Genomic DNA, 12648 nt, shown 5'->3' with positions numbered 1-12648 from the left:
TCCATTATGGGTTCCAGAGTTATGGCAACTGAAAGGGCCAGAATTAGCTATTTTGACCTTGTCTGCAAAACAGCAGCTTCATTAGCTCATCTGACTTTTTGAAAAAAATGATGAGTCATTGTTATCACTTGATCGGTGTCGGTGTCTGCGCCGGCGTTGCCTGGTTAAGTTTTATGTTTAGGTCAGCTTTTCTCCTAAACTATCAAAGCTATTACTTTGAAACTTGCAACACTTGTTCACCATCATAAGCTGACCCTGTACAGCAAGAAACATAACTCCATCCTGCTTTTTGCAAGATTTATGGCCCCTTTTAGACTTAGAAAATATCAGATTTCTTGGTTAAGTTTTATGTTTAGGTCAACTTTTCTCCAAAACTATCAAAGCTATTGCTTTGAAACTTGCAATACTTGTTCGCCATCATAAGCTGACCCCGTACATCAAGAAACATAACTCCATCTTGCTTTTTGCAAGAATTATTGCCCCTTTTGGACTTAGAAAATCAGTTTTCTTGGTAAAGTTTTATGTTTAGGTCAGCTTTTCTCATAATCTATCAATGCTATTGCTTTAAAACTTGCAACACTTGTTCACCATCATAAGCTGACCCTTTACAGCAAGAAACATAACTCCATCCTGCTTTTTTGCAAGAATTATTGCCCCTTTTGGACTTAGAAAATCAGTTTTCTTGGTTAAGTTTTATGTTTAGGTCAGCTTTTCTCCTAATCTATCAATGCTATTGCTTTAAAACTTGCAACACTTGATCACCATCATAAGCTGACCCTGTACAGCAAGAAACATAACTCCATCCTGCTTTTTGCAAGATTTATGGCCCCTTTTGGACTTAGAAAATATCAGATTTCTTGGTTAAGTTTTATGTTTAGGTCAACTTTTTCTCTTGAACTATCAAAGCTATTGCTTTGAAACTTGCAATACTTGTTCACCATCATAAGCTGACCTTGTACAGCAAGAAACATAACTCCATCTTGCTTTTTGCAAGAATTATTGCCCCTTTTGGACTTAGAAAATCAGTTTTCTTGGTAAAGTTTTATGTTTAGGTCAGCTTTTCTCATAATCTATCAAAGCTATTTCTTTAAAACTTGCAACAGTTTTTCACCATCATAAGCGGACACTGTACATCAAGAAACATGACTCTATCCTGCTTTTTGCAAGAATGATGACCCTTTTTAGACTTAGAAAATCATGGGTAGGACTATATTTCTATTATACAAAAAAAATCAGATGAGCGTCACCACCCGCAAGGCGGTGCTCTTGTTTTTGATTTGAATTTAATCAAACTTGCACAAAACTTGTGTCATCATAAGATCTCGTTTCCTTTCTTGAACTGGCCAGATCCCATAATGGGTTCCAGAGTTATGGCCCCTGAATGGGCCAAAATTAGCTATTTTGACCTTGTCTGCACAATAGCAGCTTCATTTATGACTTGAATTTAATCAGACTTGCACAAAACTTGTATCACCTCAAGATCTTGGAACCTTTCTTGAACCGGCCAGATCCCATAATGGGTTCCAGAGTTATGGCCCCTGAAAGGGCCAAAGTTAGATATTTATGTCTCCCCAAGGAGACATATTGTTTTTGCCCTGTCCGTCCGTCCGTACGTCACACTTCATTTCCGAGCAATAACTGGAGAACCATTTGACCTAGAACCTTTAAACTTCATAGGGTTGTAGGGCTGCTGGAGTAGACGACCCCTATTGTTTTTGGGGTCACTCCGCCAAAGGTCAAGGTCACAGGGGCCCGAACATTGAAAACCATTTTCGATCAATAACTAGAGAACCACTTGACCCAGAATGTTGAAACTTCATAGGGAGATTGGTCATAAAGAGAAGATGACCCCTATTGATTTTGGGGTCACTCCATCAAAGGTCAAGGTCACAGGGGCCTGAACATTGAAAACCATTTCTGGTCAGTAACTTGAGAACCACTTGACCAAGAATGTTGAAACTTCGTAGGATGATTGTTCATGCAAAGTAGATGACCCCTATCGATTTTAGGGTCACTCCATTAAAGGTCAAGGTCACAGGGGCCCGAACATTGAAAACCATTTCCGATCAATAACTAGAGAACCACTTGACCCAGAATGTTGAAACTTCATAGGATGATTGATCATCAAGAGTAGATGACCCCTATTGATTTTGGGGTCATTCTGTGAAAGGTCAAGGTCACAGGGGCCTGAACATTGAAAACCATTTCCGACCAATAACTAGAGAACCACTTGACCCAGAATGTTGAAACCTCATAGGATTATTGATCATGAAGAGTAGATGACCCCTATTGATTTTGGGGTCACTCCGCCAAAGGTCAAGGTCACAGGGGCCTGAACATTGAAAACCATTTTCGATCAATAACTAGAGATCCACTTGACCCAGAATGTTGAAACTTCATAGGGTGATTGGTCATAAAGAGAAGATGACCCCTATTGATTTTGGGGTCACTCCATCAAAGGTCAAGGTCACAGGGGCCTGAACATGGAAAACCATTTCCGGTCAGTAACTTGAGAACCACTTGACCCAGAATGTTGAAACTTCATAGGATGATTGTTCATGCAAAGTAGATGACCCCTATCGATTTTAGGGTCACTTCATTAAAGGTCAAGGTCACAGGGGCCCGAACATTGAAAACCATTTACGATCAATAAATAGAGAACCACTTGACCCAGAATGTTGAAACTTCATAGGATGATTGGTCATGTAGAGTAGATGACCCCTATTGATTTTGGGGTCATTCTGTGAAAGGTCAAGGTCACAGGGGCCTGAACATTGAAAACCATTTCGGATCAATAACTAGAGAACCACTTGACCCAGAATGTTGAAACTTCATAGGATGATTGATCATGAATAGTAGATGACCCCTATTGATTTTGGGGTCACTCCGTCAAAGGTCAAGGTCACAGGGGCCTGAACATTGAAAACCATTTCTGATCAATAACTAGAGAACCACTTGACCCAGAATGTTGAAACTTCATAGGATGATTGTACAGGCAAAGTAGATAATCCCTGTCGATTTTGGGGTCACTCCATTAAAGGTCAAGGTCACAGGGGCCTGAACATTAAAAACCATTTCCGGTCATTAACTTGAGAACCACTTGACCCAGAATGTTGAAACTTAATAGGATGATTGGTCATAAAGAGTAGATGACCCCTAACGATTTTGGGGTCACTCTGTGAAAGGTCACAGGGGCCTGAACATTGAAAACCATTTCCGGTCAGTAACTTAAGAACCACTTGACCCAGAATGATGAAACTTCATAGGATGATTGGTCATGCAGAATAGATGACCCCCAACGATTTAAGGGTCACTCTATTAAAGGTCAAGGCCACAGGGGCCTGAACATGGAAAACCATTTCCAATCAATAACTTGAGAACCTCTCGACCCAGAATGTTGAAACTTCATAGGCTGATTGTTCATGCAGAGTAAATGACCCCTATTGTTTTTGGGGTCACTCCGTTAAAGGTCAAGGTCTCAGGGACCTGAACATTGATAACCAGTTCCGATCAATAACTTGAGAACCACTTGACCAGAATGTTGAAACTTCATAGGATGATTGAACATGCAGAGTAGATGACCCCTATTGATTTTGGGGTCAGTCTATTAAAGGTCAAGGTCACAGTGGCCTGTTCATGTAAATCATTTTTTGGAAATAACTTGAGAACCACTTGACCTACAATGTTGAAACTTAATAGGATGATTGGACATGCAGAGTAGATGACCCCTATTTATTTTGAGGTCACTTGTTCAAAGGTCAAGGTCACAGAAGCCTGAACAGTGACTTGAGAACCACTAGGCCAAGAGTGTTGAAATTTAGAGGGATGATTGGACATGCCAAGTAGATGATCCCTATTGCAGCCAACCATCAGTTTCTCTTTGACTTTCGCTCCTGACCCCTATTGACTTCTTGCCTATAGGACTTTGCATTGGGGGAGATATGTTCTTTTTTACAAAAGCATTTTCTAGTTTGACCTTGTCTGCACAATAGCAGCTTCATTTATGATTTGATTTTAACCAGACTTGCACACAACTTGTATCACCATAAGATCTTGATTCCTTTTTATATGCCCGAAGGGACGTATTATGTTATCGCCTCAGTGTCCGTCTGTCTGTTGGTTAGCAATTTCCCTTCCGCCCTGTAACTCTTGAACCCCTTGAAGGATTTCAGAGAAACCTGACACAAATGTTCACCCCAAGTGAAACGACGTGCAGAGCGCATGTTTCGGATGGCTCACTTCAAGGTCAAGGTCACACTTAGGGGTCAAAGGTCATATGACTTTGTTTTGTGTGTATATTGCTCTGCATTTGCGTTGCATTGCAGTGCCCTTGTTTTTATTTGGCAGAGCCTTCTTTTGTTCACTTACAATAATTTTTTTTCAGCTCACCTGTCACAAAGTGACAAGGTGAGCTTTTGTGATTGCGCGGTGTCCGTCGTGCATCCATGCGTCCGTAAACTTTTCCTTGTGACATCTCTAGAGGTCACATTTTTCATGGGATCTTTATGAAAATGGGTCAGAATGTTCATCTTTGTAAATTCTAGGTCAAGTTCAAAACTGGGTCACGTGCCATCAAAAACTAGGTCAGTAGGTCTAAAAATAGAAAATCCTTGTGACCTCTCTAGAGGCCATATATTTCACAAAATCTTCATGAAAATTGGTCTGAATGTTCACCTTGATGATATCTAGGTCAAGTTCGAAACTGGGTCATGTGCCTTCAAAAACTAGGTCAGGAGGTCTAAAAATAGAAAAACCTTGTGACCTCTCTAAAGGCCATATATTTCACAAGATCTTCATGAAAATTGGTCAAAACGTTCAGCTTGACGATATTTAGGTCAGGTTCGAAACTGGGTCACGTGTGGTCAAAAACTAGGTCAGTAGGTCTAAAAATAGAAAAACCTTGTGACCTTTCTAGAGGCCATATATTTCACAAGATCTTCATGAAAATTGGTCAGAACGTTCAGCTTGATGATATCTAGGTCAAGTTCGAAAGTGGGTCACGTGCCCTCAAAAACTAGGTCAGTAGGTCAAATAATAGAAAAACCTTGTGACCTCTCTAAAGGCCATATTATTCATGGGATCTGTATGTCTGAATGTTCATCTGGATGATATCTAGGTCAAGTTCGAAACTGGGTCACATGCGGTGAAAAACTAGGTCAGTAGGTCTAAAAATAGAAAAACCTTGTGATCTCTCTAGAGGCCATATATTTCATGAAATCTTCATGAAAATTGGTCAGAATGTTCACCTTGATGAAGTCAAGTTCGAAAGTGGGTCATGTGCCGTCAAAAACTAGGTCAGTAGGTCAAATAATAGAAAAACCTTGTGACCTCTCTAGAGGCCATATTTTCCATGGGATCTGTATGGAAGTTGGTCTGAATGTTCATCTTGATGATATCTAGGTCAAGTTTGAAAGTGGGTCACGTGCCCTCAAAAACTAGGTCAGTAGGTCAAATAATAGAAAAACCTTGTGACCTCTCTAAAGGCCATATTTTTCAATGGATCTTCATGAAAGTTGGTCTGAATGTTCGTCTTGATGATATCTAGATCAAGTTCGAAACAGGGTCATGTGCGGTCAAAAACTAGGTCAGTAGGTCTAAAAATAGAAAAACCTTGTGACCTCTCTAGAGGCCATACTTGTGAATGGATCTCCATAAAAATTGATCAGAATGTTCATCTTGATGATATCTAGGTCAAGTTCGAAAGTGGGTCACGTGCCATCAAAAAGTAGGTCAGTAGGTCAAAAAATGAAAAAACGTGACCTCTCTAGAGGCCATATTTTTCATTGGATCTGTATGAAAGTTGGTCTGAATGTGTATCTTGATGATATCTAGGTCAAGTTTGAAACTGGGTCAACTGCGATCAAAAACTAGGTCAGTAGGTCTTGAAATAGAAAAACCTTGTGACCTCTCTAGAGGCCATACCCTTGAATGGATTTTCATGAAAATTGGTCAGAATGTTGACCTTGATGATATCTAGGTCAAGTTTGAAACTGGGTCATGTGCCTTAAAAAACTAGGTCAATAGGTCAAATAATAGAAAAACCTTGTGACCTCTCTAGAGACCATATTTTTCAATGGATCTTCATGAAAATTGGTCAGAATTTTCATCTTGATAATATCTAGGTCAAGTTCAAAACTGGGTCACATGAGCTCAAAAACTAGGTCACTATGTCAAATAATAGAAAAAACGACGTCATACTCAAAACTGGATCATGTGGGAAGAGGTGAGCGATTCAGGACCATCATGGTCCTCTTGTTTAATTACTTCCCTTTTATGTTACTATAAATAGCTTATATAGTAACTTTTTATGCCCCCGGCATCTACTGATGCGGGAGGCATATAGTGATTGTCCTGTCCATTCGTCCGTCCGTACGATGTTAACCAAATGGGACCGTTTCGTCTAGCATCAATTTCCCTAACTAGAATGACTTGATACTAATGCAGATGTAACCTGTGACCATTCCTCATCTTCAGACGTCACCTGACCTCAGTTTGACCTTGAACTTGACCTCGTTTTGGACTTAGGTTGCTTTGTATCGACAAGGATGCCACCGGGGGGAGGGGGGGGAGCATCAAGCGTTTATTCAACGCAGCTACTTGTTTATTATTGGCCGTAGGGAAAAACCAAGACCACTTTTCTGTGGTACAACATGGATGGTACCTCCAATTTTTAGGTGCATTTTGACATATCTGTACCTTGTAAGAATTTTTTTTATCTTTTTGGTTAAATTTCTTCCCTTTGTTGTTCCTGTCCTTTGGACTTTGATTATGATTTTTTGACCTTCTTGTCCTTAAGTGCAATGATAACAGGTGAGCGATATAGGGCCATTATGGCCCTCTTGTTACACTGTACACATCAGTTGATGATGTTTAACAGTTTTACACTTTGCGCATACTGCTTTGTTGATATGATATTTTATTTGCATATTTTGATACACACTGACAGTCAATTTAAGGTAGTTCTGCACGTTTGGAACGAAATTTTTTCTACAATGTAGAATTTGATTAAACTCTGATTTTTCAAAACTTCATATATACCTAGAAAATTTAGCAAATAAAAAAGATAGGGTCGTGTGCTTGATTTTTTGCTAGACTGATTTGAAAAATTTGGACCTCATGCAATATTTCATAATGGGAGTCTATGGGAAAATCATAACTTTCATAACATTTTCAAAAATAGAATTTTTTCTACAATGTAGATTTTGATGAAACTCCACACGGTTGTTAATAAACATATGGCCTTTAATTTGGTGAAATAAAATATATAGGTCGGTGTGCTTATTTTTGAGATATGTGATCATGATTAAAGTGAACCGGACATTTCACGCTAATTTTAAGACATTATTTTGATTTTTTAACGTGCCATATGTTTTAATGTCATATTTTGACTTTAGAAATATAGCAACAGTGTCATTGTAATAAATTTACTCACAGGTTTCGATTAATTCATAAATTGATTTTCATTTCCGTACGCCGAATCCAGGCTTTATTCTACGTTTTCCGGATAAATGACGTTACGATATCACTTCCGGTTTTTCAAACGTGCAGAACCACCTTAATATGACTCTGCAAATTGCAGGCCAAAAAAAAAACAAGAGCTCGTCGAACACGAAATGCCCCCCTTGATGCATTCAGTAATTGCACAAGGAACAGAAATTATATGCTCACTGTAAACAAAAGTTCTACCATTCTGGTTTAATCTGACCTTGACCTTTAACCTATTTACCTAACAAGAGATTACAGAGTGATCTTGGCGCCATCCACTTAGCCATTTTTGAATGTTCCAAATTTCAAGACTAGCTCAAGGTCAAAATCAAGGTCAAATTTAATTTTGGTACAAAACAATGTGTATGTGGTCCAGATTTGAAAGCTGTGGCTTGAGAAATGTGAAAGCAGGTCACTAGATCAATTTCAAGGTCAAAGTTCATTTTGGTAGACAGAACTATGCATGTGCTTCAGATTTGGAGGTTGTAGCTTGAGAAATGTGAAAGTAGGTAATAGGTAAAAATCAATGTCAAATTTCAATTCAGAACACAAAAATATGCATGCGGTCCAAATTTGAAGCCTGTAGCTTCAGAAATGTGAAAGTAGGTCACTAGGTCAATCTCAAGATCAAAGTTCATTTCGGTACACAAAACTATGCATGTGGTTCAAATTTGAAGGCTGTAGCTTGAGAAATGTGAAAGTAGGTCAATAGGTCAGAATCAAGGTCAAAATTTATTTCAGAACACAAAACTATGCAAGTGGTCCAAATTTGAAGCCTGTACCTTAAGAAATGTGAAAGTAGGTCACTAGGTCAGTCTCAAGATCAAAGTTCATTTCAGTACACAAAACTATGCTTGTGGTTCAAATTTGAAGGCTGTAGCTTGAGAAATGTGAAAGTAGGTCACTAGGTCAAAATCAAGGTCAAATTTTGTTTTTGAACAAAAAGCTATGCATGTGGTCCAAATTTAAAGCCTGTACCTTCAAAAATGTGAAAGAAGTCACTAGGTCAATAACAAGTTCAAAGTTTTTTTCGGTACACAGACCTATGCATGTGGTCCAAATTTGAAGGCTGTAGCTACAGAAATGTGAAAGTAGGTCACTAGGTCAAGATCAAGGTCAACTCATGTCAAGGTTCATCTTGCCATTCAAAACTATACATGTGGTCCAAATTTGAATGATGTAAGTTATGGACATGAAGATTCTAAGTTTTTCCCTATATAAGTCTATATGAACCATATGACCCCTGGGGCGGGGTTATATTTGACCCTAGAGGGATAATTTGAACAAACTTGTTAGAGAACCACTAAATGATGCTACATTACAAAATATCAAAGCCATAGTCTTTGTGGTTTGGACAAGAAGATTTTCAAAGTTTTTCCCTATATAAGTCTATATAAACCATGTGACCCCCGGGGTGGGTGCATATTTGACCCCAGTGAAATAATCTCAACAATCTTAGTAGAGGACCACTAGATTTTGCTACATACCAAATATCAAAGCCCTGGGCCTTATGGTTTTGGACAAGAAGATCAGAAACCGTTTCACTCTTCCTGGCCAGTGTGACCTTGACCTTTGACCTAATGACCTCAAAATCAATAGGGATCATCTGCTGGTCATGGCCAACCTATCTATCAATTTTCCTGACACTAAACCAAAGCGTTCTTGAGATATTGCCTGGATACCATTTTACTGTTCCTGGTCACTGTGACCTTGACCTTTGACCTACTGACCTCAAAATCAATAGGGGTCATCTGCTGGTCATGACCAACCTCCCTATCAACTTTCGTGACCCTAGGCCTAAGCGTTCTTGAGTTATCATCCGGAAACCGTTTTACTATTCAGGGTCACTGTGACCTTGACCTTTAACATATTGACCTCAAAATCAATAGGGGTCATCTGCTGGACATTACCAACCTTCTTATAAACTTTCAGGATCCTAGGCCCAAGTGTTCTTGAGTTATCATCTGGAAACCGTTTTACTATTCAGGGTCACTGTGACCTTGACCTTTAACATACTGACCTCAAAATCAGTAGGGGTCATCTACTGGTGATGACCAACCTCCCTATCAACTTTCATGATCCTAGGCCCAAGCGTTCTTGAGTTATCATCCGGAAACGGATTGGTCTACATTCCGACCGACCGACCGACCGACCGACCGACAACTGCAAAACAATATACCCCTCCTTCTTCGAAAGGGGGCATAATAACTAGGTATTCCTGTATATAAGATTTCTGTGAAAATAGTTGATTTTTTGAGTAAACATTTGAGTAAAGTTGATATTTTGCAAGTTGAAATTTCTTGTACTACCAAAAAAATGCAGATGCAAAAGAAGTTAATTTCTAGCCTTGGAAGAGGGTATCCAGTTTACTTGTGAAAGGTCAATGGTTGAAAATGTGCATCCACCTTAGAATTAAATAAAGTCAAGATATGCATCTAGGGTTTTGCTGCATTGTTTAACCTTTAGCCTGCTGGCAGCAATTGATTCTGCCTTTGCGACCAGTGCAGACCAAGATCAGTCTGCACATCCGTGCAGGCTGATCATGGTCTGCACTGTTCGCTATTTAGTCAGTAAAATTTCAGTGAACATCCCTTCGAATAAAAGAAAATGGTATTGCCCAAATTGAATGATGGACCAGTCTAATTTAGAAATTTAGCAGGGTAAAGGTTAATAGAAATGTGTGAAAATTGCTATACCTAAGACTCAACAGAAAAATAAGGTGGCTTCTTACACAGGTATTAACCATCATGTTCCAGTGTTATGTTTGACACATTTTCCCATAATGCCTTACATCACAGTGTTGTCTGTGTTATGTTTTTCAGATAGGAATTTTCACTATCACATGTCCTCCTTTAATGAAAACACTGGCCTTGGTTATCTTAAGACACAAGCTATAGAATTTGTTAAGTATCCTTTCTCCTAGGATATTTTGTTTATTTTTTTTCTTGCATTTTTCTTTCACTCTTTTGTGTTGTGTAAATGAGGACAGTTTAGGTCTGATTTCAAAATGCATGCTGAAAGCATTCTTATTGCATTTTTGAGAAGTGGTTGCTATGAAATTGTGTTGTTTTGACTGTTGTGTGTTTTTAGTGGTGCATTTTGTTATGCCCGAAGGGATGTATTATGTGATGGCACAGGTTGTCTGTCTGTTTGTTTGCAATTTCATTTCACCTCAATAAGTTAAGAATGCTTTGATCTTTGATCCTTAAGTCTGATGCTTGGTTTGCTCATGGCCAGTGGATGACCCCTATTGATTTTGAGGTTGTTGTCTCAAAGGTCAAGATCACAGTGTCTGTTAGTACAATAAACACTTCTACTCACAATCTTAAGAACCGTTACACCTATGATCCTTATACTTTGCAGGCACTGTCAATGGGCATTGCTTGAACCTGTTGATTTTAAAGGTCGTTGCCACAGTGACTGTTCATACCAAAAGCATTTCTGCTCAAAGTCATATACCGTATTTTCCCGAATAAATGCCCCCGGGGGGCGTTACATTTTCCAAAGAGGGGGCGTTCATTTGAGGTAAAAAAAAAATAAAAAATGAAAATTTTTTACAAAACTTAAAAACATCGTTCAAACCAACTGTAAAGTGTTTCTGTGTTGTTTAATTCCCCCAAAACGTAATTATTTGGCATCCAATTTAATGCAGTGTGTCTTAAAATTATGCATTTAAATACGGTACCTCATGTATTCCGTGACACACATTACACATTACATCATCATACCCAAACAGCTGTGTACTCCGATAATATTTTCCTTGGTATATGCGGGTGGCAATACACAATGTCAGTGGTTTGACATGCTGCTTATGTGTCGGCTTTTAAATTAAAAGTTATTAAAACTGCCGAAGAAAAGGTTAACATTTTGCTGCAAATTTGTTTAAAGTCGACAGGAAGCTTGTGCGCGGGTGGTGCAAAAACAAACCAAAAATGGATTTACCGTTTGATTTTCTATTTGATGATTGGATACGTACCGTACTTGGTATAAACGTTTTGCATTTACGGTACATGAACTGTTTAAAAGTGTGTTTAATTCTTAATACATTGGATACTTACTGTAAATTACTTATTATGTGGACTTATAAAAATGAGGTAGGTGATTTTTTTTCCGTTCTTGTTGACTTTTTTCCCTCCAAAACGGGTGGGGGGCGTTAATTAGAGGGGGGCCTTAATTCGGGAAAATACGGTAAACCCTTTAACCAATGATCCTTAAACTTGGCAGATATTTTGCCCATGGGTAATGCATGACCTGTTTTGTTTTTGAGGTCAAAGAACAAGGTCACAGTGACTTAGTATAAAACTTTATATCTTGAAAGTACCTTTACCTTAGATCTTCAAACTTTGCAGGCACATTGCCCATGGTCAGTGCATTATCCTTTTAAATTTAAAGTTCATTGGGTCAATTGCGGAAATGAAAGTAACTGTTGGAACAAAATCCTTTTCCATTTAATATTTTGAGAATGCCTTTGACCACAGTTGTCTTACTTCTCAGGCACATTGCCAATGGGCAGTGTATGACCCCTTTGATTTTGAGGTCAATGGGTCAAAGGTTAATATCACACTGACTGCTAGCACAAAAGGTTTTCACACAATATCTTGGGAATATCTTGACCTATGATCTCAGGCTTTTCAGGCACATTGCCCATGGGCAGTGGAGGACCCTTCCCCACACATTAATGTTGAGGTCAGCGGGTCAAGGACACAGTGACTTAGTACAAAAACTGTTTATGCCCAATATCTTAAAACATCCTTGACATAGATCCTCTGACTTGGTATGCTGCAGATTACACTTATTGATTTGAGGTTATAGGGTCAAGGTCATAGTGACTTGTGCAAAAAACCTTTTTGCTCAATATCATGCGAATGACAACCTTTGGCCCCCAAACTATGGAGACACGTTGCCAGTGGGCAGTGAATAACCCTGAATGATCTTGAGGTTAGTCAACTTAGTGGGTGAAAGATGTAGATCACATTGACCTTTGGTACAAAAGGAACATTCACCACTGACCCTTCTTAATTTTGAGATTTGTTAGTCAAAGGTCATGTTCTTTGTCATGTGAAGTGATCAGATGGATGTATTCTATGATGAGATAAGAAAGACCTCCATTCTTGAGGAAAAAATTAACGCACAAGTTACATGTAATATTTTGTAGAAATTAAG

At 38.8% G+C, this 12648-nt stretch overlaps 1 protein-coding gene across 4 annotated transcripts in view; it reads left to right on the top strand.

The window, feature by feature from the left end:
* Positions 1–12648, top strand: part of LOC123523369 (1-phosphatidylinositol 4,5-bisphosphate phosphodiesterase beta-4-like) — a 227829-nt gene that overhangs the window by 180716 nt on the left and 34465 nt on the right. For 3 of the 4 annotated variants that reach the window (XM_053544704.1, XM_053544711.1, XM_053544720.1), the window contains one exon: positions 10308–10392. The exons of the other annotated variant lie outside the window; for it this stretch is intronic. In XM_053544704.1, the coding sequence (XP_053400679.1) occupies positions 10308–10392 (85 nt within the window). The remainder of the gene's footprint in view (positions 1–10307; positions 10393–12648) is intronic. 4 annotated transcript variants of the gene reach the window in all.

This window comes from Mercenaria mercenaria, chromosome 1, assembly GCF_021730395.1.
Source record: "Mercenaria mercenaria strain notata chromosome 1, MADL_Memer_1, whole genome shotgun sequence".
Taxonomy (NCBI): domain Eukaryota; kingdom Metazoa; phylum Mollusca; class Bivalvia; order Venerida; family Veneridae; genus Mercenaria; species Mercenaria mercenaria.
This window is presented reverse-complemented; position numbering and strand designations above follow the sequence as displayed.